This window comes from Choloepus didactylus, chromosome 25 (genome assembly GCF_015220235.1).
Source record: "Choloepus didactylus isolate mChoDid1 chromosome 25, mChoDid1.pri, whole genome shotgun sequence".
Lineage (NCBI taxonomy): Eukaryota > Metazoa > Chordata > Mammalia > Pilosa > Megalonychidae > Choloepus > Choloepus didactylus.
Window position 1 is genome coordinate 4,954,885 of NC_051331.1, and position 27,497 is coordinate 4,982,381.

The following is a 27,497-nucleotide window of genomic DNA, read 5'->3' on the forward strand; positions in this document are numbered from 1 at the left end:
TAGATGTAATGCACCCACCATAGCAACTGACACACAGAAATGCTTTTTGAATGACAGACAATAATATATTTAGTCTTCTGACAAGAAGAAATGAGATATAACGTGCATGAGAGAACCCAAAATGTCAATATGTGAATTATCTGAGAATTTCAACTTCTCATTAACTATAAAAACAATGAAAGAAGAAAAAAAGAAGACAGAACATTCTGTATCTAGTGGAAACAAATGAGGGAATCTTTTATGAGACTAAAGTCTTCTCATGGAAACAAAGACTGGAAAAAAGGAACCCAGAAATCTTTCCTCTCTCTTCTTATCCTTGTTTTTTATCTGCAGTCAGTTTAAGTCATCTTATTGCAATCAGTTGTCCCTGTTTTGGCAAAAAAAATAGGCAACCAACAGCTGCAGGGTGTTTATGTTACATATCCAGCCAAACAGAAAGAGGTTGATGTTACTTTCTTGGACCTTATTCCACATTCTTATGGAAATGATTGATTTGACTATTTTGGTTTATATGCCCACCTTTCAGCAAATCAGTTGTGGCCAGAAAACTGGAATTTTATTGCACAAATATTGTGGCTCCCTCTGATCCATGCAGGTAGCGAGAGGAATTGCCTATTCCCAAAAAGGTTAACAGGGCTGGGGTGATAACAAGTAAGTGTCCATTTCAACTATGTATTTTTTTAAATAGTGTATCATTTTGAAGTATCAGCCCAAGAAAGATCCATAGAAGGAAGAGGTAGTATACTGAAATTCTTCCCCATCCCTAGTTAACCAGCTGAGAAAATTCAGAGCAGTCATTCTGGACAGTAAGAGGGATAAATTAAATAATCTAATTTTTTTTTTGCTGTTTTAAAGTCCTATGATTCCGCCCTTTCAATGACAGATTAAATTTCAGGATATGTTGATGGATATAAACAAAAATTATTTCCTGGCTTCTTAAAAACAAGCTACATAATTTTTCTAGATCCCTTATTTAAGGCTGTAATTATATGATTCTACAGTAAATGAATAATTTCAAACATGAATCCTATAGTTAGAGAGAAACCAAGAATGTATTTCTTCTCTAACATTAAAGAAAGATAGAAACTGAAACTTTGTATGACTCCAAAGTCCAAGGGACTGAGAAAGATATATTTTTATTTTCTCATTTCACCTAGCATTTTTCAGGAGGGGTCAATCCCCACGGTGGCAACTACTAGCAAACTTTGACAGTACCATAACCAATTGCAATGCCTCTTCTTTCTGATAGTAAGAACCCATTTTATTCTATATGTGCAATTTGGCTCCTTTCTGTCATAAATCTCCTCTCCTGAATGACAGTTTGAGGAAACAGATATGTTTGCTTGATTTGTCTCATTCCATGGGAAATTTCACTCCCCTGGAATCTCATCCACATGGTGTCAACTACTTTTCAATTTGTAGCCCTCAAATTAAAAAGGCCTTAGCTACAGACCAATGAAGCACCGGACAAAGGAGGTAAGACTGTGCATCCTTTGTGATCCCCAACCTGAGGGCACCTTGGAGCCGGTCCACACCATTCTTGTGAGCCCTTGGCCCTGTTTTTGCTGGGAGAGACTGACCTGAGAAAGTTCTCTCAGGTGTCCCTCCTCCAAGAATTTTTCCTCCAGGCATAAGCAGCTTCAGACAATGAAAGAATTGTGAAAAACTAGGACAGTCTGGAACAATCTGGACAAAGTCCTGCAGACATCAAACACCTGGGAAAGGAGGTCTGTCTCCTGGGAACCACAGGGGACAACTGAAACAGGAGAACTCTAAAACAGCTAACAAGCGAAAGCCTGGGATAAGACAGAGGCCAAGTAAAACAGGAAAACCCTGCACACTTCATTCATGTTGGGCAGGCTTTTCTGATGGGGGACTGAGATCAAGAAAATATGTCTTATCACCAACTGGTTTCAATACCAAGAAACAGACTTCTCAGGGAATAAATCCCAGAGTTAACATTCTAAAATATTAAAATGTACACAGGGCAGCAAGAGTACAAGATGAAGAAAGAAACAGGAATTGATGGCTCTTACAAAGGAAAAGGATAAAAATCCAGAAAATTACCAATGAATAAGATGAGAATGTGGGTATATGGAACAAAGCCTGAAAAAAAATCTTCAAAATGTTCAAGAAGATGAAGGAAACTATAGAAAAAATGCTAAAGGATATGAGGTAAACAATAAGAGTCTTAGAAATTTTAAAAAGAAACCGAACAGAATGTGATGGTTTGGAACTGTATGTAAGCCAGAAAATTTGTTCTGAAAGCAATTCCATTCCTGTGGGTATAAGCTTATTTTAAGGAGGTTTTCATGAGGTTACTCCAGTTAAGATGTGGCCCAGGGTCTTAATCCTTTTACTAGAATCCTTTATAAAATAATGTAATTCAGACAAAGAGACAGAAAACTATGGAAGCAAGAAGCTGAAAGCAAGAAAACCCAGCAGGGAAGAGAGACACCATCATATGCTACAACGTGCCTTGCCACGTGACAGGGGTCCAGGATCCCCACCAGCCAGCATTCAGGGAGAAAGCATTGCCTTGAGGACTTGATTTGGACACGCTCATGGCCTCAAAACTGTAAGCTTGGAAGCTAATAAATTCCCATTTTTCAATATCTGTTTTCAGCTTCCTGGCAAACTGCCACTGCAAATAACAAAAATCTGGATACAGCTTTTGAATTGTGTGATGACAAGAGACAAGAATTGTGAGGTTCTTGAGAAAAAAGGCCTAGATTGCTTTGAAGAGACTATTGGTGGAAATATGAACACTAAGGCTACTTCTGATGAGGCCTTAAATAAAAATGAAGAATATGATATCACAAACTATTAGACAGGTGACCCTTGCTTAAAATTCTGCTTTCCAACCAGATGCCTGATGAGGGTGGAGGTAAGAGCACGGCTACCACCTCGATGATTGAAGATACCGGATCCTCCACCCAGTGTTTGGAGGGAGCACGGCTGCTGGGCAAGCACTCGGAAGGGTGGGGCTACCGCTCCATCTGCCTTCAGCTGAGACGTCATGCTGCAGGTAAATCTTATGCATTACGTAGTTATCTCTTTTTAGTTCTCAGTGTACCAGAAGAGCTAGAAGGAAATACCTGCAACTGTTGAACTGCAAACCAGTAACATGTAATCTTGAAGATTACTGTATAACTAGATAGCTTACACAGTGTAACTGTGTGATTGTGAAAACCTTGTGGCTCACACTCCCTTTATCCAGTGTATGGACAGGTGAGTAGAAAAAATGGGGACAAAAATTAAATGAATAATAGGGAGGGATGAGGGGATGAGCTGATTGAGATGTTCATTTTAACTTTTATTTTTATTCTTATTTTTTTGAATAATGAAAATATTTAAAATTGTGGTGATGAATGCACTGCTATGTGATGGTACTGAAAACAACTGATTGTACACTGTGGATGATTGTATGGTACGTGAATGCAGCTTAATAAAACTGAATAAAAATGAGGGAGAGATTAAGACATTGATAAACAAAGCTGATGTAGCTCATCACCACAAATCTGCCCTATAAGCAATGATAAATGGAGTTCTTCAGACTGTTGGGAAAGCACATGAGATTGTCTTTCAAAGTGGTGTAAAGAAATAAAGACCCGTTGTCACAGGATAATATCCCCACTGAGGAATTTGATATTGAAGATGCTGACTCCTTCTCTCCGTGCTGCTCTCATAAACCACATAATGTTTTCTGTTTTGATGGTGAAGAATCAGTTATTCTTTCTGATTTAGAAGCTTATTTAAAATACTCAAGTACAATTTCCAAGTGATAAAAAGTAGAAAGCAGTTACTATAATAACTGGAACAGATGATTCACATCCTTAAAGTCCTATATTATAAGATTATACTGAAGGAGAAGCTAAACAGTTAAAAAAGCTGTGGATATTTTCAAAAAAGCAGAAAGGCCCTCTCAACCTTCTTAGATATAGATAACATGTAATCATCTAGTCCTCTGTGTAAAAAGAAAACAGCATGGGGCTGCAGCTGTTACTGTAATCACAGAAAAGTTGTAAGTAATGTAGCAATGCTGCGTAGAGTTGTAATCAAATGTCTGTTTATCAACATGATATAATGGCTAAACTAATCATAGACTGAAATAGGAAAACTATCAGTAAGTTAGAGACAAGTAATAGCAATCTCTTTTCTAATTTTTAGATTTCATATAAGCAAAAGGTAAGTTATATTGCTCTTACAGAAGTCATATCTTAATTAGTAGAAATATTTACAGCAGAGTTTTGTGGACATTCAAGGCTGTCTCTGATAATGCTGGATACCCTCCTTTGATCTTGAACCATTCTTGGATCAAGACACTTGTGAATTATTCGTGGATCAGAACACTTTGTGGGTCACTCATGTTTCACAACACATCATTTACCACTCATGGTTAAAATGTCAAAATAGAGTGTGATTTAATTAAATGTACTCTAAATCAAAAACGCTATAAATAATCTGTTAACTCAGAAAGGGGAGAGCCCTCTGATTTCATGTCCAGCTGCATCTGGAGGAGCATGGGCTCCCAGACTTTGTAATGTATCAAATAATTTTTACATTGCAAACTTGTCCTTTTACCTTAAGTGCTCCTTTAGTAAAAATGTGTTGAAGTTAAATTCTTGCCGTGTGTGCTCTTTACTTATAAACTATTTTCTGTCCCTATGCTCTTAACTGAGTGGGAGGTTACTTGATGAAGCCCAAACCAACTGAATGTTGACCTGATAAGGCTCAGGCCTTTTCTAACAGAGAGCATAGGTTTGAACTATAAAGAGACCAACCCATGAAAATTGGCGCCCAACCTGGGGCTCAAGACAAGAATAATTTTTATTTTGTACCTTGGTTAATTTTCCCTAGGGTCTTTAGGCTCTAACAAATACTTAAAGATTCCAAGGACTTTTGGCTCAACCATGAATCTATTTCCTAGTTTTTTTCACCATTTAGGTCTTTGATTATTCATGGATAGATGTCCTTTGCAGTAGATGACTAATTTCTTGGGATGCATTACCACATTTAACAACTTAAAATTTAAATCTATATATTTTATGTTTTTGTTGGCTGCAGTTATTTGACCATGTTTTTTAAAATTGTTTTGTGCACATGCATTTTAGGAAAAGAATATCTTAAATCTGTGCAGATAGATGATCTTGTGTTTAACTGGAGGGCACTTATGAGAGCACTTAGTCCTACCCTTTGTACTGATATTTCTGGTGGGAGAGGCAGTATTTGCTACTGAATATTTTCCTTTCTGTAAGATGACATTCAAGATTGTTCAGCAGTGCTGCCTGATAAGGACTTAGTTTCTCCATTGTGCGCCACTGTCTGCATTTTGCTGCAAAACAGTAAGGACGGGGAGGAGCTAAGATGGTAGCATAGAGGGGAGTGGAGGACTGTTACTCCTCCCCGGAACAATTCATAAATGACCAAAAAATCTAGTAAATAACCTGGAATAACTGCAGGGAGACAAATGTGACTGTCCACTCATCATCCACCAACCTGAATTGGGAGGAATGCCCAAGATTGCAGCATAAAATCTGTAAGTAAAACTGCGGACCTGCGCTGAGAGCCGAGAGCCCCTCCCTCATGGAAGCCTCGTGGTGCTAGAGAGCAGCACTCTCTCAGCCCAGCTCCAACTGGGGTTTTAATGTTAACTGCTCAATACAGACAGCGAATCCCCAACAAGCAGACAGAGGCTTTTGGTGACAACTGACCTTGGGAGAGTTGGGGGACATATCTGTCTCAGGATGGGGAGCCCAGAGGATCGGGTGCTATCTCTGGCTGATGGGTGAACCTGGGAGCCTTTCTGTCCCTTTCTCTCTCTGTGGAGAAAACCTCAGCCATTTTCAGCATGCAGTACTTTGCAGTAAAGACAGCCTCAGCCATTTTAAAATCAAAACACTTTGATCAGCAGAGTCAGAAAAACAAAGAACTTATTGATATGCAAGTTACCTCTCTGGAGGGGGCATAGCTTCCCAAGAGGAAAGGGAGGGGCCCAGCTCTACTGCCTGCTTTTCCAGAACCAGACCCCAAAGCCTGGGGGAGGAGAGCCACAGGCCACTCCCTCTTACACCAGCCGGTGACAGGCTGACAGGTGCACCTGCAGGTAGAAAAGCACAGGTGTATCAATCCTCTAAGAAAAACCATCAGGGAAACCAGATACTGAATATTTCCTCCTTCTGTGACCTGAGCCTGTTCTCATCTGGGAAAACCTGACTGAGGTGGCCTAGGAGCTCAGATGCCTAGACAACAGAAAACTACAACCTACACTGAGAAAAACGAAGCTATGACCAGTCAAAGGAACAAACGTACACTTCAACTGAGATACAGGAATTTAAACAACTAATACTAAATCAATTCAAAAAGTTTAGAGAATATTTCACAAAAGAGATAGAGACTGTAAAGAAAACCCTGGGCATACATAAGGCAGAAATCGAAAGTTCAAAAAACAACTAGCAGAATCTATGGAAATGAAAGGCACAACACAAGAGATGAAAGACACAATGGAAACATACAACAGCAGATCTCAAGAGGCAGAAGAAAACACTCAGGAACTGGAGAACAAAACACCTGAAAGCCTACATGCAAAGGAGGAGATGGAGAAAAGAATGAAAAAAATATGAGCAATGTCTCCGGGAACTTAAGGATGAAAGAATGTTCAATAATGTATGTATCATTGGTGTCCCAGAAGGAGAAGAGAAGGGAAAGGGGGCAGAAGCAATAATAGAGGAAATAATGAAAATTTCCCATCTCTTATGAAAGACATAAACTTACAGATCCAAGAAGCTCTGCGTACTCCGAACAGAAGAGATCTGAATAGGCCTACACCAAGACACTTAATAATCAGATTATCAAAGGTCAAAGACAAAGAGAGAATCCTGGAAGCAGCAAGAGAAAAGCAAGCCATTACATACAAAGGAAGCTTAATAAGACTATGTGCAGATCTCTCAGCAGAAACCATGAAGGCAAGAAGGAAGTGGTGTGATATATTTGGGATACTGAAAGAGAAAAACCACCAACCAAGAATCCTATATCCAGCAAAGCTGTCCTTCAAATATGAGGGAGAGCTCAAAATACTTTCCGACAAACAGACAATGAGAGACTTTGTGAACAAGACACCCACCCTACAGGAAATACTAAAGGGAGCACTACAGAATGATAGGAGAAGACAGGAGTGCGTGGTTTGGAACACAATTTTGGGAGATGGTGGCACAACAATGTAAGTACACTGAACAAAGATAACCATAAGTATGGTTGGGAGAGGAAGGTTGGGAGCATGTGAGACACCAGAAATGAGGAAAGATAAAGACTGAGACTGTGTAACTTGGTGAAATCTAGAGTGTTCAATGGTTGTGATAAGATGTACAAATATGTTCTTTTATGTGGGAGAATGGGCAAACGTCAACCTTGCATGGTGTTAAAGGTGGGGAGGCATTGGGGGAGGGATGCAATCAACATAAACTAGAGACTGTAACTAACAGAATCATTGTATTATGCTTCCTTTAATGTAACAAAGATGATATACCAAGGTAAATGCAGATAAGAGGGGGGGATGGGGAGGTGTGTTAGACACTTGACATTGGTGGTGTTGTCTGACTCTTTACTCTATTTTGATTTAAGGTTACTTTTCCTTTTGCTACTTCCTCGCTGTCATTTTTTTTCCTCTTTCTTTCGCCTCTCTACTTTCTTTGACTCTCCCTTCTGCCTTGTGGAAGAAATGTAGATGCCCTTATATAGACAGTGGTGAAGGTGGTGAACACATAAATATGTGACCATACAGAGAACCACTGATTGTTTACTTAGGATGGAATGTATGGTGAGTGAACAAAACCATCTGAAAAAAAACAAAAATGGGCTGATGACAAAACCTCAAAGGCAATATATACTGAGTGAAATAAGCCAGACACATAAGGACAAATATTGCAGGGTCTCATGGATAAGAACTAATTATAATATGTAAACTCATAGTCATGAAATATAAGGTACCAAAATATAGGACGAGGCTTAAGAATGGGGAGCGGTTGCTTAGTATGAGCAGAATGTTCAACTAGGATGAACTTAAATGTTTGGAAATGAACAGAGGTGTGGGTAGCAAGATGTGAGAATAACTAACAGTGCCAAATGGTTCATGAATGAGGTGGAAATGGGAAGCTCAGAGTCATATATGTCACCAGAAGGAAAGTTGGAGGTCAAAAGATGGGAATGTATAAAACTGAATCCTATGGTGGGGGCAATGTCCATGATTAACTGTACAAATATTAGAAAACTCTTCCATGAACCAGAACAAATGTATGACAATACAACTAGAAGTTAATAATAGAGGGGCATATAGGGAAGAAATATATACCTATTGCAAACTATATACTACAGTTAATAGTATTTCAACATTCTTTCATAGACAGTAACAAATGTACTATACCAACACTACGAGTCAACAATTGAGGGGGGTTGGTTAGGGATATGGGAGGATTTGAGTTTCCTTTTCTTTTTTTTTTTCTTTTTCTTTTTTCATCTCTTACTTTACTTCTTGTCTGGAATAATGAAAAGTTTCTAAAAATTGAACAAAAATTAAGTGCGGTGATGGATACACAGCTGTATGAGGGTACCAGGGGCAACTGATTATACACTTTGGATCTTTGGATAATTGTATGGTATCTGAACAATCCCAATAAAAATTAAAAAGAAAAAAAAAACAGTAAGGACACGTGGGGAGTTCAAAGTAAACTTTTTGTTTCTCATAAGAGTTCACAAGTGATTGCCACTGCTTCGGGCCAGCAGGCTATTCTTGGGCTACAGTGTCAAACTGTTTTGACAAACAAACCACTGGTCCTATATATTTCCAAAAGTAACTTGTAAGTCATGCCCTGCTTTTCATGGACAGACAGGTTAAATTTCTTAATGGGATCAGGGAGCCCAAGGCTGGAGCTGATATTAATTTGCCTTTAAACTCTGAAAGGCAATTGTACCTTCTTGTGTCCATTTTAAGGTTTTTTTGTTTGTTTGTTTTTCATTTCTCTTCATGTCCAGATATAGAGGTTTGGCTATCAATCCAAAATTTGGTATTGACAGTTGACAACAGCCACTTATACCTAAGAATTCTGAGTTTCTTTTTGTTCTTTGGCATGGCCACTTGCCAAATGGTCTGCCTTAGAAAAATCTGCTGTGGAGCTTTACTCCCTGAACATTTCTGGAAAAGACTTGCATTTTTGAAACTTCGTGGTAGCATACTTTAACTACACTGCTGTTTTATTTCTAAGTCAAGTTCTTCTCATTCAAATGCAAAGAGTTTTTGTGAGTCTTTATTTATTGGGATGCAATAAATGGCATTTTTTAATGTCAAACTAAGTATATGCATCAGAAATATAGGTGAGGAGAGTATACGGATTAGATATTATGGGATGTATGTTTTCTAACATTGAATTTATAACTCTTAAATTCTGGACAAATTTGTAACTTTGAGTTTTTGTTGTTATTAGTCCTTATTCTAAAATCTTTTAATTGGTGGCAAAAATGCCCTCTCTTCTCTTCATCTAGGCGGACATTGTTTGAATGTGTTGGAATCATGTATGGCTGCAATCTTAATGTGACTTCTGATACATCTCTGGCTATTTCACAACTCTTCTTCCTTAGGCAGTTGTGGTTTGCCTGGATCTTTCAATGCAGTTTGTAGGCCTGCTCCTGGAGTCAGAACTTGTAAATTCATTTCAGAGAGAGGGGGAGAGAGAGAGCAGTGAAGGGGGGGGACCTTGTAAAGAAATTTATAAGTCAATTGACCTTTTTCCAGTTTGGCATTGCTGATGCTGGGAAACATTAGCAACTTCAGACATGCTTATAACAAGGACTGATTCCTTTCAAGTGCAATTAAGTCTCCTGTCTACCAGAAATTTTACTAAGTTCTTACCCACTTGGAGACCTTGCGATCCAAGGTTCTTTGTGGGGATCAGGATGGGCCTAATCACTAAGTTCACTCTCCTGTCTCCAGTCAGCTGTGGACACTGGATTGCTGGGGTCCCTTGTTTCCCTTTGCATCAAGCTGGGACATCCCCATTTCCAAACTCCCTCCCCCCTGCAATATGCATATGCTGTAGGCCCAGCAGTTTCCTTGGGGCCCTGGGGGTTTTACCTTTCTCAGACTCCTTTTGCTGATGAAAACTTCTATTCAGGAATGTTTTTAAGACATCAGTATCCCAGTTAGCTTTGTAGGTAATAGCTTTCTTTTGGACCTTTCCTTGAGCTGCATTACAATTATAGAAAACATTATATGTAATTTTCGCCAGTGCTGAGATTGGTAACTTAAGGCCACCTTAACTTTCTGTAATTTCTGATGAATGTCAGGGGCAGTCTGACAAATAAAAGACTGAATTACATTGCATTGATTTATTGGGTCCTTTGGGCTTATATTAGTAAATTTTAGGTAAGCTTTGAATAATCGTTCTCAAAACATGGATGGATTTTCATCCAGCTGTTAGACAACCTCCTGAATTTTATTGAAGTTATTTTGTTCATGAACTCCATTTCTTAGTCTCACAATTATGCAAGCTTTATAGTGATCTAATTTTGTTCTGCCAGCTTGTTTACTTGGGTCCCAATAGGGGATCTACTTGTGGAATACTCAGATTTCCTGGGGCATGAACTGGACTTTCTGGTTTATCATTGGTTAAAGAATTAGCATAATTGAGCACTTTTATTTCTAATTCTCCTTTCTTTTGAGGTTATAGCACATTTAACAAAGTTTCTGTATCAGCCCACTTAGGATTATGCATTACAAAAATTAAGTTAAACACATTTTTCATTTTCCTCGGATCCTCTTGATAACTGGGGACCCAGTTCTTCCAGTTGTGTAGATCTGGGGTAGAGACAGGAGATTGCTCACACCTTGTGTCTATCTCAGCTGGCCCTTGTGGGAAAAGACACTGTCCCTGCCTGTGTCCTCCAGAGGCAGAGACACCCTGCCTGAAGTTCACATCACTCACGATATGAGGTGGGAAGGCCATTTCAGGGAATTCATAGGCATGAGGGGCTGGTTCTCAGCTTTCTGACAAGGTGTTGGAGGGAGAGGAAGAGGAGGGAGTGGCTAAGTTGTAGGCTCTGGGGGGTGGGGAGGGAAAGGGAAGTGCAAAAATTGCAAACTCTAGCAGGATCGGGGGCACAGGACCCATCCTGGGTCTAGAAATCTCAGCCACCAAAGTTTCTGCCTGGAGTTCAAAAGCCTCAACCACCTGCGGGCTGGGAATCTTAACCAGCACTGTTTTATACTGGGGGCTAGGGTTTTATTTACTCTGGGGCTTTTAAGGAGAGGCTAGGGGGTTGGCTGGCTGTTTAAACACAATGCCTGAAACATTTTCCTTGGAACTTTTTATACTAAGATAGAGTCATCAAACACTGCACATATAGAATTTTATCTTATTTGTTCATTTTCTTGCAAAATAAATTTAGTTGCAAAATAACAATATATTTTATTGATCCCTGGCTTGGCCACTTGTGGCCATCCTCTAATTTATACTTAAGCCAAATTACTTTGCATAAACGTTTTAGGCTTTGTTGTTGTTTTTTGTTTGTTTGTTTGTTTTTGTCATGGGCTCATACCCAAATTGTTTTTAATGCTTAAGAATGCTATTTAGAACTTCATAACTTCTTAATTTTCTTAGATTTCTCACTTATGTTGTTTCCCATTTCAAAAAAAAGAAAACACTTTTTAGATAACTTAAGGTAAAACAGGACAAGACATAACACAAAACAAAATTTTAACCAAACCACAAACAAAACCAAGACCACGAATCAAAGCCAAGTCCTAGGCAACCAAGTCTCAATGGCTTTATGTGCCACTGAGCACCCAAATAACCAAAACCTAGGCACCCAAATTCGTGACCTCCCTTAATGCCAGGGGCTGCTTCCTTCCAAACCAAGTCCCAATGGCTAATCCCCCATGCCTGGGGCTTCACCCTCCAAAAACAGCTTTGGTATAAATTTATGTGCCACTGGGCACCCAAACCAAGTGCAGTCTCCCACTTACAGCTCCAGCAGTTTATGTGACACTCAAGAAGAAACAAACAGCCCACAAACAAACAGAAGACAAGACCAAGAACCGGAGAAACTAGACCAAGGCTTGTACCAGCCCATGAGTCGTCCACACTCACTCACCAAACCTGTTATCTGCAGCAGCAGCCCTCGGGGTCCTGGACATGGGGGGCAAGAAACCCTCTCATCCAGTTCTAGGAGGAAAGTCTCTCCGTCGGTCACGGAGCTGAGACTCGCGAATGTCCCACCTCAGGGGTCCAGGAACCCACAGAGCAGCACCTTGTTCAGACCCTGGGTCCCAGGTCCGGCGCCAAAACTGGAGCAGGGGCACTTCCGGGATCTGGGATCGTCGCTCGGCGCAGCCTCATGACGTCACAGCGCGCCAGGCTGAAGAGGAAGAGAAGGTTAATTTACACTGGTGGGAGGACAGGGAAAGTTCTTTTTCCAGGGATGGGGAGGCTGCTAGGTTTAGGTTTGCTGTCTGTCAGTGGCTGCATTTGGGAAAGGGGGTAGTTGGCAGATTTCCATTGGCTGGTTTGAGAGCAGGGGCTTGGGAGCGGGAAAGTTTAAAATTTTAAATGTTTAGGATTCCTAAGGGTGGGGGCAGTGGCTTATTGCAGACCTGCAGGGTTCCTAGGGTGGGGCAGGGTGGTGGCTCTAAAATACCTAAGGGTGGGGATAGGGTGAGGGCCCAGGACCTAAATCTAACACATCCTGCAGAGAGAATGCAGAATAAATGAAATAGCTTTATATTTTAGTATCTTTAATGGCATTTTTCTCCTGCTCTTTTGCAAATTGCCCCACATTTTTATTTTGCACTGGGTTTTGCAAACTGTGTATCCAGCCCTGCCTCCCTGCCATGGTGATTGGTTCAAAATGGGCATATGATTTATTCCAGGCCAAGGAGACTTGAGACCATGATTGCTTTTTTTCTGGAGCAAAGAAACATAGAAGCCCTCCCTCCAGTGTAAGCTGAGAGTATATATATCAGAAGCTGCTGGTGATCATTTGCTGCCTGAATATGAAAACAACCCAGATGCCAGCTAAGCCCGAAGATGGAGCAAGTTACCTGACAGCATCATCTGAGCACCTGAGACCAGCCAGGCCTAATCATAACATGTTCCTTTTTTGCTCAAAACAGCTTGGATCAAGTTTCTATTATTTGCACCCAAACATTCCTGTTATTATAATCCCCTTGTCAAAAGGTCTTTGCTCTGTCCCTGCCCCCTTTGGCTAATAAGGGGATCCTGAGGAGTTTGGCATTCACATCAGACCCTTTTTTTCCAGTATGCAAACTGCAAACCCAACATATTCTGGTCACCCCAGTCTTCTCCTGGCTATATCTTGTTATCTGTGCCTTACTTTCGCAATCCCCTTCTCCACCTAAAAACCCTATATCCACATTGATATAGGCCCAAATCCACATCCTGTGCTTCAGTGCCCAGCTGGAATTTTCTTTCTCCAGAAAGACATCCCTGCTTCTTCTCTAAACCATATTCTTCCTCTCCATTGCTTTAGTATTTATTACAAATAAACACTTAGTGTTATAACAATTGTCCATCTCCATTACTAATGTAGGTATGCTTCAAACATATCTATTTTCAAATTCATTACAGTGCCTAGCACAGGTACTACTACATATTTGCTGCTCAATAAACGTTAGTTGAATTGAATTCAAATTGAAGGTGAGGAACAACAGACAGGAAAATTCAAACTACTCAAGAAGGCAGGAAGAAGAATAAGAAGCCTTGATGAGCTGTGTTGGATCTCTGCAGTAGGCTGTTTTATGTCATTCTTAATTTAATGGTTCTCTTGGCTGTGGCAGTACAAAATAAATGACATTAAAGTGTCTTGTTATACATTCCCCTTCTAAAGAGCAGAGTGTGAAATGGATTTAAGCCATTCCACATCCTGCCCACTCATTCCATCTTGCCTTTTACTCACAGGTTCCCCTCAGTGAATGGTACAAGGAGACAAAGTCTACAAACCTCTGCTCTGAGTTTTCAAGTCACAATTATCCATTTCTTAGGGAAAAACTAGCACTTGGGTACAGAAAGTTTCATATTGTACTCTATAAAGGGTTTCATGTTTAACAGAACCATAAATTCAATGACAGCAAAGTCAGACCACTTAATTTGCTTCTATCTTTCTCTCTCCTTTATTTCTGGAACATAGAAATCATAAACACTAGTCAAAGTCAATAAATACTAGTCAAAGTTTTGCCCTTCAACAAAGAAATGCAGAAATCTGCAGGCTTATAAGAGATCTGTGTGTAGATATCCTGGGTGGGTTAAGGGATGTGACTGGGGCACTGATAGCATCTGCTAAGGGTCCTGAAGTGTGGGCATAACATACTGCTACCATGACAATGTTTATCTATTGTGCATCTGCTATGTACTAGGCTTGGTGCTAGATATCAAAGATACAATGTTGAAATTAACAGAATAATATCTCTACTACAATGGAAGTTTCAGATTTCTGGAAAGACTTGGTTGCCTAGGACTTGGCTTTGATTCTTGGTCTTGGTTTTGTTTGTGGTTTGGTTAAAATTTTGTTTTGTATTATGTCTTGTCCTGTTTTACCTTAAGTTATCTAAAAAGTGCTTTTTTTTTTTGAAATGGGAAACAACATAAGTGAGAAATCTAAGAAAATTAAGAAGTTATCAAGTTCTAAATAGCATTCTTAAGCATTAAAAACAATTTGGGCATGCGGCTTTGGGTGAAGACTGACCTTGGAAAGCCAGTCTGGCCCTGAAGGGGGCTTTCTGTTCCTGTTTCAGCTCAGTGGAGAAAGCCTCGTCCATTTTTGGTTCCCAGACAAGGGTGGAGATAGCACAGGCAGAGAGAGAGAGACCATTGAAATGCTAATGACCTCTCCCTACAGGGCCTATTTCCCTAAGAGGAAAGGGGCAGGGCCCAGCTCTACTACCCACTTTCCATTCAGAACCAGACCCCAGAGCCTGGGGAAAACAGCCATGGGCCACACCTCCTTACACCAGTCTGGAGTTACAGGCTGACAGGTGCCACCTGCTGGGCAGAAAAGCACAGTGACCTGAGGCCTCACAGGGTGTATCAATCTTCTAAGACACACCCTCAGGGAAACTGGATACTGAATATTTCTTCCTTCTAGGACCAGAGCCTGTTTTGGTCTGGGAAAACATGATTGGGATAACCAAGGAAACCATGCCTGGTCAACAGAAAACCACAACCTACACTAAGAGAAATGACGTTATGGCTCAGTAAAAGGAACAAACTTACACTTCAACTGAGATACAGGAACTTAAACAATTAATACTAAGTCAATTCAAAAAAGTTTAGGGAGGATATGGCAAAAGAGATGGACCATATAATGAAAACACTGGGTGTACATAAGGTAGAAATTGAAAGTTTGAGAAAACAACTGGCAGAGTCTATGGAAATGAAAGGCACAACACAAGAAAGGAAAGACACAATGGAAACATACAAAAGTAGATCTCAAGAGGCAGAAGAAAACACTCAGGAACTGGAGAACAAGGCACCTGAAAGCCTACACACACACACACACACACACACACACACACACACACACACAAACAGAGAAAAGAATAGAAAAATATGAGCAACATCTCCTGGAACTTAAGGACAAAGTGAAAATCCAGAATGTATGTGTCATCAGTGTTCCCAAAGGAGAAGAGAAGGGAAAAGGGGCAGAAGCAATAATAGAGGAAATAATCAATGAAAATTTCCTATCTCTTATGAAAGACATAAACTTATGGATCCAAGAAGTGCAGCATACCCCAAACAGTATAAATCTGAATAGGCCCACACCAAGACACTAATTAATCAGATTATCAAATGTCAAAGATAAAGAGAGAATCCTGAAAGCAGCAAGAGAAAAGTGATCCATCACATACAAAGGAAGCTTGATAAGACTATGCAGATTTCTCAATAGAAAGTATTTTGGAGGCAAGAAGGTAGTGGGGTGGTATATTTAAGATGCTGAAATAAAAAAACCATCAACCAAGAATCCTATATCCTGCAAAACTGTCCTTAAAATATGAGGGAGAGCTTAAAATATTCTCAGACAAACAGACAATGACAGAATTTGTGAAAAAGATACCTGCTCTACAGGAAACACTAAAGGAAGCACTGCGGACAGAAAGGAAAAGACAAGAGTGAGAGGTTTGGAACACAATTTTGGGAGATAGTAGCACAGCAATGTAAGTACACTGAACAAGGATGACTGTGAATATGGTTGAAAGAGGAAGGTTGGGACCATGTGGGACACCAGAACAAAAGATGAAGGGTAAAGACTGGGACAAATGAATGTCAACATTGCAAGATGTTAAAAATAGGGTGGGGTTGGGGGGAAAATGCAATCAAGGCAAACTAGAGACTATAATTAATGGGAACATTGTATTATGCTTCCTTTGATAGAACAAAGGCGATACAACAAAGTTAAATGCGTATGAGGTGGGAGGGGATAGGGGAAGGATATGGGACTCCTGGCATGGGTAATGTTGTCTGACTCTTTATCCTACTTTAGGTTAATACTCTCTTGCATTTTGTTGCTTTCTAGTTGTCATGTGTTTTTGTTGTTGTTGTTTTATTTCTCTCTCTCTTTCTCTTTTTTTTTTTTTTTTTGTCTCTCTGCCTTCTTTGACTCTTCCTCCTCTTTGGGGAAGAAATGGAGATGTCCTCATACAAATAGCGGTGATGGTGGTGAAAACATAAATACGTGACTATACAGGGAACCATCAATTGTTTACTTAGGATGGAATGTATGGTGTGTGAACAAAACTGTCCTAAAAGAAAGGGGTTGATGAAGAAACCTTGAGGGCACTATGTCAAGTAAAATAAGACAGACACATAAAGGCAAATATTGCAGGATCTCACTGATATGAACTAATTATAATATGTAAATTCATAGACATGAAATAGAAGTTATCAGGATATTGAATGAGGCTAAAGAAGGGGGGGGTGTTTGCTTATTATGAGCAGAATGTTCAACTAGGGGGAACTTAAATGTTTGGAAACGGACAGGGGTAATGGTAGCATGTTGTGAGAATAACAGTGCCGAAAGGTGTGTGAAGGTGGTGGAAAGGGTAAGCTCAGAGTCACATATGTCACCAGAAGGAAAGTTGGAGGTTAAAAGATGGGAATGTATAAAACAGTGAATCTTGTGGTGGACAATGTCCATGATTAACTATACAAATACTAGAAATCTCTCTCATGAACTAGAACAAATGTATGGCATTATAACTAGAAGGTAATAATGGAGAGGCATATAGGAAAAAATATACCTATTGCAAACTATATAATACAGTTTTTAATAGTATTTTAACATTTTTCATCAACAGTAACAAATGTACTATACCAAAACTATGAATCAATAATAGAGGGGGCACGGTTAGGGGTATGGGAGGATTTGAGTCTCTTTTTTTGATCTTTATTTCTTTTCTGGAGTAATGAAAATGTTCTGAAAATTGAAAAAAAAATTAATTGTGGTGATGGATGCACAGCTGTATGATGGTATCAATGGCAATTGATTGTACACTTTGGATCTTTGGATAGTTGTATGGTATGTAAACAATCTCAAATGTATATATATATAAAGGAATTAATGAGAAAGTAAGTTCATAGGGTTATATCCATGGGTGAGTCTGTCCATTACACAATATCAGCCTTTTTTCAAGGTTCTTGACTCAAACCAGCTGTGAGTAACACATAACTGACTCTTGTAGGGTTAAATACGTGTAACTTGAGGGAGCAGACTCAATAAATTCTAGATTTTGAAAATACTCTTGGGTGTGAATGAGAAAATTAGATTTTAAAAATCTGATAGATAGTGCTTGCTTTGGCAGCACATATACTAAAATTGGAATGATACAGAGAAGATTAGCATGGCCCCTGCGCAAGGATGACACGCAAATTCGTGAAGCGTTCCATATTTTTATGGATGATTGTATGGTGTGCGAATGTATTTCAATAAAACTGAATTTAAAAAAAATCTGATAGATAAGTAAAATAAGACGTAAAAGTGGAATCAAAACTCAGCAGGAAATTCTTTCAGCAAGTTTACATACATTTGATTATATTCTGTATATTGTATTTTCTCAAACATTTAATCAGATGGAGAGGTGCCCCCAAAAGGAGAGCCATAGCCCCTACCTCTTCTCTGAGTTCCAGACTCATCCACTAAATACTAACTTCTTCAATAGGTTATTCCACAAAAATCTACAAAACTAAATTCTGGAATGCTATCTTTTCTCTTCAAATCTGTCCCTTCCTTAGCTTTCCTAAAACATTAAAGTCCCTCCCACCCAGCCAGTTACTTAAGTCAGAAACATTAGCAAAACCCTTGAATCTTCCTGCTCCTTCACATCCCACATAAAAATGATCAGGAATTCCTATACCCAAAATATGCATGGAATATGCATTATTCTCCAATTCTGCTATCACTACTATTGTTGAAGCCACCATCAGCTGTCACCTACATAACTGATTAGCCCTTTGCCAAACCTCCCTGCTTCTAAACTTACCTCCTACCCATATCTATAATAGTCATAGTGATATTAGAAAAAACATGAACTTATCATGTCCTTTCCTTGCTTAAAACTCTTTATTGGGTTCTAAATGAATTTCAAATAAAATTCAAACCCTTTTGCATGCAAAAAAGGTAAAATCCTGCAAAACTGTTCTCTACCTAACATTTCCACCTACCACCCCACCAATCCCCACCGTACTACTGCCGTCTAACCATAGGACCAAGTCTGAGGCTGTTCAAACATACCAAGGACATTCACATTTGGGGAATTCTACACACACTACCCGCTTTTGCCTGAATTTGTGTCTCTCTGAATGTCCCTGGTGGTTCCTGCTAATTGTCTCAGCACAAATATCATCTACAAGTGTGTGAGCAGGGTCACTCAATCTGAAGAGGACTGTCTCCTCCCCACACCCTTATTCTTCACCCAGCATCCCAACTTTGCTTTCTTCAGAGCCTTATGGCAACAAGTAATTATATGGTTATTGCTTTGCTTATTTGCTTATACCTTGTTGTTCCCACAAGATTGTAAGCTCTGAGAGACCTGAATAAATTAAAATGGCCAGGAAACCTAATTTCCCAGTAATCGATATGATGAATAAATTACAAATGCTAAGATGTGGTGAATTGCCAATGGAAAGTGACTTCTCTAATGAGGGACTTACTCTCTTGTGTTGGTTGTTTTAGGACTGCATCCACCAGAGACCAAATATTTCTTGTTTGTGGAACATCCTTCAAAAAGTAGGAGTTGTGTTCAAAAGCACCACTGTCCCCTTCAGAATTGATGCTCCCAGGTTTTATTTTAAAATGGCATTCTCCAAAATGTCTGTCTCAGCTGCAGCTTTCAATGGCTATCTTCAAAATGTCTCTCAGCTGTAGATGCTCTGAAGTCCTTCTATATCTCAGCTTTTATAGGGCTCCAGTAATTAAATCAGGAACCAAGCTGAGTGGGTGGGGCCACATGTCCATGGATACAATCCAATCAACAGATCATACCCTAATCAAAAGTGTTACAAGGCACATCTCCATGGAAATCATCAAAAGGCTCCAACCTAATCAACTTGAAGTCATCTGTCTCCAGAAGATTGCAGCAAAGAACATGGCTTTTTTCTGGGAGACATAATATATCTAAACTGGCACAGGAATACAGAAGCTAGTCTATATGCCCTGTATGGAAACAAAGCCCTGTTTTGGCTGAGAAATAGGGAAGACCCAACTGTTAAAGAAGGGCCCCAAATCAAACCCAGGTCTTGCTAGCTGGTGGAAAACTGATCATCTCTGGAAGCCAGCAGATTTGTATTACCAGTCACAGTAAATATGCTGCAGTGCCCAGTGCTTACCTCCCATCCCTGTGGCAGGTCATGGTGGGCATCTGATTTTGGAGAGAAGACTGGGGGGCAGAACAAATCTGACAACTGGCCAGGGAGAGAAACAAAAAAAAAAAGATAGAAATCCAAGTCACCCAACAAGAAAACTGTATGTAGAAGAGAAAAAAAAAAAAAAACAACCTCCAGAATAAACCAATCAAGAAATCCACATGTCAAGACAGCATAATAATGAGCCACATCAGGAAATGGAAAGATATGGCCAAGTAAAAGGAAGAAACTAACATTTCAACTGAGATTCAGGAATTGAAACAATTAATTATAGATGTTCAACAAATCTCTTAAGTCAACAAAATGAGGGAGAATGTGACAAAAGAGATAAAGGATATAAGGAAGACACTGGGTGATCATAAGAACGAATTCATAAGCTTGAAAAACAAATGGCAGAACTTAAGGGAATGAAAGACACAAGGGAAGAGATGAAAAACACAATGGAGACATAAAACTGCAGACTTACAAAGGCAGAAGGAAAGATCAATGACATGGAGGCCGAGACATCTGAAATCCTGCGCTCAAAAGAACAGATAGGGAAAAGAATGGAAAAATATGAGCTGGTCTCAGGGAACTGAAAGACAACATGAAACACATGAATATACATGTTATATGTGTCTCAGAAGAAAAACAGAAGGAAAAAAGGCAGAAGGAATAATAGAGGAAATAATGAAAATTTCCCAACTCGTATGAAAGACATAAAATTACAGGTCCAAGAGGCCCAGAGCACCCCAAACCAAATTGATCCAAAGAAACCTACTCCAAGACACTTACTAATCAGATTTTCAAATGTCAAAGACTAAGAGAGAATTCTGAAAGCAGCAAGAGAAAAGCAACCCATCACATACAAGGGAAGCTCAATTAGACTAAGTGCAGATCTCTCAACAGAAACCATGGAGGCAAGAACACAGTGGTATGACATATTCAAAATACCAAGAGAAAAACTGCTAAACAAGAATTCTATATCTGGCAAAACTGTTCTTCAAAAGTAAGGGAGAGTTTAAAATACTTACAGATAGACAGACAATGTTAGTGTTCATGAATAGGAGACCTCCTCTACAAGTAATACTAAAGGGAGTGCTACAGACAGATAGGGAAAAACAGGAGAGAGAGGTTTGTAGAGGAGTGTAGAAATGAAGATATCAGGAGACAGAAAGAAGGTAGAGATCTGGCACTTGATGCTGAAGGAGTATAGAATGTTCTAGACAATTGATTGTATAGATCCAGAAATGGATAGCACAATACTGTGTGATGGTAGCACAATACTGTAAGTACACTGAACAAAGATGACTGTGAGGAAGGTTGATAAAGGAAGGCTAGAGGCATGTAGGACACCAAAAGAAAAGATATAAGATAAAGACTGGGACTGTATAACTTAGTGAAAACTAGAGTGGTCAATATGTGTGATTAAATGTACAAATATAAGAATGTATTTCCATGAGGAAGCAGCAAGAAAAATAACATTATGAGGTATGCAGTGAGGTGAATGGACCATGAGGACAGTAGGTTGAGTGAAGTAAACCAGAATTGAAAGGACAAACATTATAAAGCCTAACTAATATGGACTAATAACAGTGTGTAAACCCTGAGAATTGAATCTGGGAGCATGGGCTATCAGGGGAATGCTTGTGTGGAGGTTCCTAGATTGTAAGCTCCTACAGCAGTCAGATTTATTCATGAGTTGTAACAGTTATTTCTGAATTGTTGAGATTCTGAGCTCTTTGTGTGTGACATGTTCAGTCCCTGTATCTTCGGGTGTCTGTGTGACACCTGGGACTCGGGGCCAGAGTTCGGCAGCTGTGAGTGTCAGCATTGCCCCAAGAATCAACTGCTAGAGAGACTGAAAAGGAGATCAGACTTTGAGTGGAGATGTGAATGAAATGAACTTGGTTGTGATTGGGTTAGATCTGACTAAAGGGTACAGGATGTTACTAACCATGTTTTGGAACTCTGGCTTCTGCAAAGGACCAAGGGAATAGATGGTGATATGGCACAAAATATGTATTTTCTGTAGCAGTATGTAATTTGACTTGTATGGTCAGTTCACTCAAATCCATAATTATGTGGAACTGTGACTAGGGAATGAAACCTTGTTGTTTGTACAGGTTAGCATGAAGCCCCTATATAATCCACAGTAATTTGGGCAGAGAATAAAAAGTATGTACAAAGCCCCCTTGAGGGACTGTGGAAAAATCTTGAAATATTAAACTTCCCCAGCTGTGGAAATCCTGATATTCTTGCAAGTATTGGGGACCACCAGCTTAGTAGGCCAAGCCCTCGATCTTGGGGCTTGCCCTTATGAAGTTTGTTACTGCAAAAGAGAGGCTAAGCCTACTCATAATTGTGCCTAAGAGTCACCCCCTGAGTGCCTCTTTTGTTGCTCAGATGTGATCTCTCTCTCTCTCTAGCTAAGCCAACTCAGCAGGTGAACTCACTGCCCTCCCCACTACATGGGATGTGACTCACAGGGCTGTAAATCTCCCTGGCACTGCAGGATATGACTCCCAGGAATGAGCCCGGACCCTGCATTGTGTGGTTGAGAAAGTCCTTTTACCAAAAGGGGGAAGAAAATTTAAGTAAAATTAAGTTTCAGTGGCTGAGAGGTTTCAAATAGAGTTGAAAGGTCATTCTGGAGGTAACTATGCATTATATAGATATCCCTTTTTAGTTTTTAGTTTATTAGAACAGTCAGAAGGAAATATCTGAAATAGTTAAATTTCAATCCAGTATCCTTGATTCTTGAAGGCAAATATATAACTATATAGATTATATGGTGTGACCATGTGATTGTGGAAACCTTCTGGCTCAGACTCCCTGTACCTAGTGTACAGACAAATAAGTAGAAAAAATGGGGACAAAAAGTAAATGAATAATATGGGATGTGGGACATTTTGACTGTTCTTTCAATTTCTATGTTTATTCATATTTTTATTTTTTGGAGTAAGGAAAATGTTAAAAATGACTGTGGTGAAGAATGCACAACTATATGATAATACTATGAACAATTGTTTTACACAATTAAAAAAGTAAATGAGCGGGGAGGAGGGGTATGACACGCTTTGAGTGCTCTTTTACTTTTATTTTTATTCTTTTCGTATTTATTTTTTATCTTTTGTAGTGATAAAAATGTTCAAAAATTGATTGTAGTATTGAATACACAAATATATGATGGTAATATGAATAATTGTTATACACTTTGGATGATTGTATAGTATGTGAATATATTTCAATAAAATTATATTAAACAGGGAAAAAGAGAAGATTCAGGGGTTTTTGATGGATGAAGTGTAAAAAGATAAAATTCTAGAAATTAGGCAAAAACAGATTAAATTCCATAAGAGTATCTAGATAGAGCCCCTATATTTAACCTCTCTTAATCATAAGAAAATATCTAAACTTGAGCAAAGGATCCTTTTAGCAAGAGAATGCTTCTCAGCTGAAGAGTTTTTTTAAGGCATGTTTTATGTCCCTGTTTCGAAGACTATAGGTAAAGGGGTTCAGCATGGGAGTGACAACTGTGTATGTCACTGAAGCTATTGCACTTGTCCTTGAGTTTTGAGTAGCAGCAAAAGAAAGATACACTCCAAGACCTGCACCATAAAACAGGGACACTACAGAGAGGTGAGACCCACAGGTGGAAAATGCTTTACACTTGCCCCCAACTGATGAAACTCTCAAAATTGAGGATATAATCTTAGAGTAAGACAGAAGGATACCAGTGAGGGGAATACCACCCAAGATTCCAGTTGCAAAATACATCACTAGGTCATTAAGGAAGGTGTCTGAACAAGCAAGGTGGACTACTTGATCAAGTTCACAGAAAAAGTGGGGGATTTCCAACTCGGTACAAAATGACAATTGCAAAACCATTAAGACAAGTAAAAGAGAAACCAGAACACTCAATAACCAGGAAGCCAGCAGCAGGAGACCACAGAACTGGGGGTTCATGATGACCATGTAGTGCAGGGGGTGACAGATGGCCACGAAGCAGTCATAGGCCATCACAGCCAGGAGGAAGTTGTCTACTTCTCCAAAAAGAATGAAAAAGTACATCTGGGTGAGGCAGTTTTCATAGGTTATGATTTTACCCTTTGTCTGGATGTTCAACAGCATCTTTGGGATAGTGTTGGAGATAAAACACATATCTGTAAAAGACAGATTAGAGAGGAAGAAGTACATGGGTGTGTGGAGGTGGGAGTCAGAGAAGATGGCCAGGATGATGAGCAAGTTTCCAAAGAAAGTGACCAGGTACATCACCAGAAACAGCCCAAAGAGGAGGGGCTGCACTTCTGTATCTTCTGACAGTCCAAGGAGGATAAATTCTGAAACATCTGTTTGGTTTTCTGGTTCCATGTAGCTGATGAAACTGCTGGAAAAGAGCCCAGAACAATGAATATTTGCCCACGAGCAGTGATCAGCAAATTAACTCAAATGCTATCATTTCTATGAGAAACAGATTTAATTAATTATTCCTTATTTTATATAGACATATCTAGGGCACAATATCTGACAATAAAATGGAAACCAACTGCTCCTGATTCTCCTTTACGCTGTTGTTGAGTAGCCATACTTCTTCGTAACTGTAAACATTTTCCCAAGGCAGTAAACCCCCCTGAAAAAGCTCTTAGACTTTATTTTATTTGACAATCATTTTGACCAGCCATTTTGAACCAAGTGATAAAAAAGCTGGGGCAAGTCATATTGGTGATGGAAGCACATATTTTGAATGGAATTAATATTACCAAGTGATACCCCTGAAAATGATTTAATGACAAGTTTTAAGTTGCATATAGGTTACTACAATAAAAAGTTAAAAACATACAATCAAATAAACCCATCTTAATGGATAGGAAGACCTAATATTGTTAAGATGCCATTTCTTCCCAAACTGATCTATATATTCAACTCAATCCCATTCTTAATGCCAGCAAGTTCCTTTGTAGCTATTGAAAAATTATTCTCAAGCTTCTATGGAAAGGAAAACACCTAGATAGCCTAAACAATACTGAGGAAGAAGTAAGAAGTTGAAAGACCAATACTACCTGATTTCAAGTCTAGCTACAAAGACACAATAATCAAACTCTGTTGTTTTGGTGAAATAGACACACAGGTTAATATTGGAGAGCCCAGAAGTAGACCTACATACATGCAATCAATTGATCTTTGACAAAGAAGCAAGGGCAATTCAAGGGAAAATGTATGGTCTTTTCAACAAATATTGTTGGAACAATGGGATACACACACGCAAAACTCAAAAGGAGCTTACACACAGATTTTATGCCTTTCACAAAAATTAACTCAAAATAAATCCTATGCTTAAACCTAAAATGTAAAACCTAAAACTTCTAGAATAAAACACATCTGGGGTGGTTTGGTGATGAACTTTTAGATATAGCACCCAAGGCAAGACACATGATGGAATAAATTTCATAAGTTTGATTTTATTCAAATATAAAACCACTTTTCTGTGAAAAACATTCATAGGGGAATGAAAAGAAAATCCACTGATTTCAAGAAAAATATTTGCATAGTCGTATCAGATAAATGATTTGTATCCCAATATACACAAACTTCTTAACCCCCAATTTAAAAATGGGCAAAAGATCCGAACCTAAGACAGTTTGGCAGATTCTTACCACAATCTAGCAATTTTACTCTTGGGTAAAATTGTTTGAAAACTTAAGTCCACACAAAAACCCACAAAGAATATTTATAGCAGCTTTATTTGTAATCTCCCAAATCTGAACACAACCAAGATGTACTTCAGTAAGTGAATAGATAAACACACACTGCTGTATTTACACAGTGGAATATTAGTCAGTGATAAGAAAAATATTCCATCCAGCCAAAAAGGTCAAGGATGAATCTTAAATGATCATGGCTAATTGAAAGAAACAAGACCAAACATGATACATGATCATAATTTCAATTATATTAACTTACAGACTATGCAAAAAAATAAAGATAATGGAATGATCACTGGCTGCCAGTGGATTTTGTAGTGGGAAGGAGGGTTGAATAGGTGAAGCACAGGGAACCCACCTCACCAGGATTTTAGTGCCACTTCAGGGTATTGCAGTGACTCCTCTCTAGCTTTTTCACTAGGTGGGACATATACGATAAAGCTCCCTTTATGGGATTTCTCTGTTGATGCCCTGAAAGATACAACCAATATCTTGGTCACTATCCTCATAATACTTTCCCCCTGCTCTGGTGAAGATTCTGTGACTCACCCAGAAATTATCAAAGAGGGGTCTGATCACCGAGGCAGATTCTTCCTTGGATGAAGGATGAAGTTGGAAGCTCTGCTCCCAGGAAGGGCAGGGAGATGGGACCATTCATGAGGTCTCTAGAAGGCAAGATTGTGTTCCTCCTCACCAGAGATTAGTAAAGTAGATGAGATAGTGTAGTTGGAGCATTTAGATCTCCCATGCCTGTAGGGATTTCATTCCCTTGAGTGCCATGAATGATTATTCTTTTGTCTCTCTACTCCTGGAGATATTTAGTTCACCAGAGACAAGAAACAAAAACACAATGAAATTTTGTGCAACTTTTGACCCTTTGGAGACAGCTTGGAGCTTCATGTTCACCTCTTATCTCAGTGGACTCCTTCCTCCCAGGAGTCACCTCTCTTTAGGTGTTTACTCTGGTACCACAAGGTTTCTCATGATGATTTCTGTATCACTGATCCTGGAGAGAGATTCTGGGTGCACTAAAATCTCTTCTGTCTAATCTGTCTCCTCCTGTGTATCTCATTCACGGGAATGCCCTCCCTCAACATTATTTCCTATTGTTCCTCTACTTCTCCTTTCTCCCCCATCATTAGCAATATCTGTCCAACTCTCTTCACATTAGTTTTTTAAGTCATGAAACAAATACTTCTTCAGCATACTGCATGGTAAGCACCAAATTATCGTCTGATAATTAAGAAGAGTAAGTTATTGTGCTTCTCCCCATCAGCCTAAACCCACCAAGAGATGTGTAAATAAATAAATGCAATACCCAAATGTGGTCCTGCAGGCCTGGTGCTTAATAATATTAATCCTTTCTAGCCAAGAAAACATTTGTCTTGCCATTTACTTAGGTCTTCCCTAATTTCCTTCAGCAGTGTTTTGTACATTTCAGTATCTTCATCTCTCACTGCTTCAGATAAAATTATTCCTAGGCATTTGTATTTCCTCCTTGGAAAAGTGTTTATTCATGCCTTTTGCCCATTTTTAATTTGGATGATTGTCTTTTTGTTGTTGAGTAAGATCATTTTATATATTATGGAAATATGCATAAATAAGCAATACTTATGGCAAGAGCATACTACTACCTAGATTGCCAAAAATGCAGTGCATCTGTGGAGCCAACAATTTCAGTGGCATTTTCTTGATTAGACAATGTTCCTGATGATAGAAGAAGTATAATGTTCCTGGCTGCCCTGATTCTCAGTGTTATCTACAATTCCAATTACTTGAGAGACATACCTGGATCTTCTGAACAATGTTACTTAAATGTTACAATGCTTGAGAGACATACCTCTAGCTTCTCAACAATGTTACTTAAGTGTTACAATGCTTACTGAATTTCTTC

General features: G+C 39.2%; 2 protein-coding genes and 1 non-coding gene across 8 annotated transcripts in view; 1 reads left to right on the plus strand and 2 right to left on the minus strand.

Moving 5' to 3' along the window:
* Positions 1–12,356, minus strand: part of LOC119520248 (zinc finger protein 596-like) — a 31,383-nt gene extending 19,027 nt beyond the window's left edge. For 2 of the 6 annotated variants that reach the window (XM_037817948.1, XM_037817943.1), the window contains exon 1: positions 12,142–12,345. The gene's annotated coding sequence lies outside the window, so the exon portion shown is untranslated. Of the gene's footprint in view, positions 1–10,123; positions 10,235–12,141 lie in introns of all 6 variants that reach the window. The other 4 variants (XM_037817945.1, XM_037817944.1, XM_037817947.1 and 1 more) reach the window with 4 other exon arrangements.
* Positions 12,357–17,844: 5,488 nt separating this feature from the next.
* LOC119520665 lies at positions 17,845–17,951 on the plus strand. Its single transcript, XR_005214205.1, has one exon. It is a non-coding gene; the product is annotated as a U6 spliceosomal RNA (small nuclear RNA).
* A 5,400-nt stretch (positions 17,952–23,351) lies between these two features.
* Positions 23,352–24,275, minus strand: LOC119520253 (olfactory receptor 7A17-like). Its single transcript, XM_037817959.1, has one exon. It carries the CDS (start codon positions 24,270–24,272, stop codon positions 23,352–23,354), a length of 921 nt encoding a protein of 306 aa, XP_037673887.1. The 5' UTR covers positions 24,273–24,275.
* Between the last annotated feature and the right edge of the window lie 3,222 nt (positions 24,276–27,497).

Coding starts and splice junctions, on each gene's coding strand:
- LOC119520253 (XM_037817959.1), bottom strand. CDS start 24,272: ATGGAACCAGAAAACCAAACAGATGTTTCAGAATTTATCCTCCTTGGA.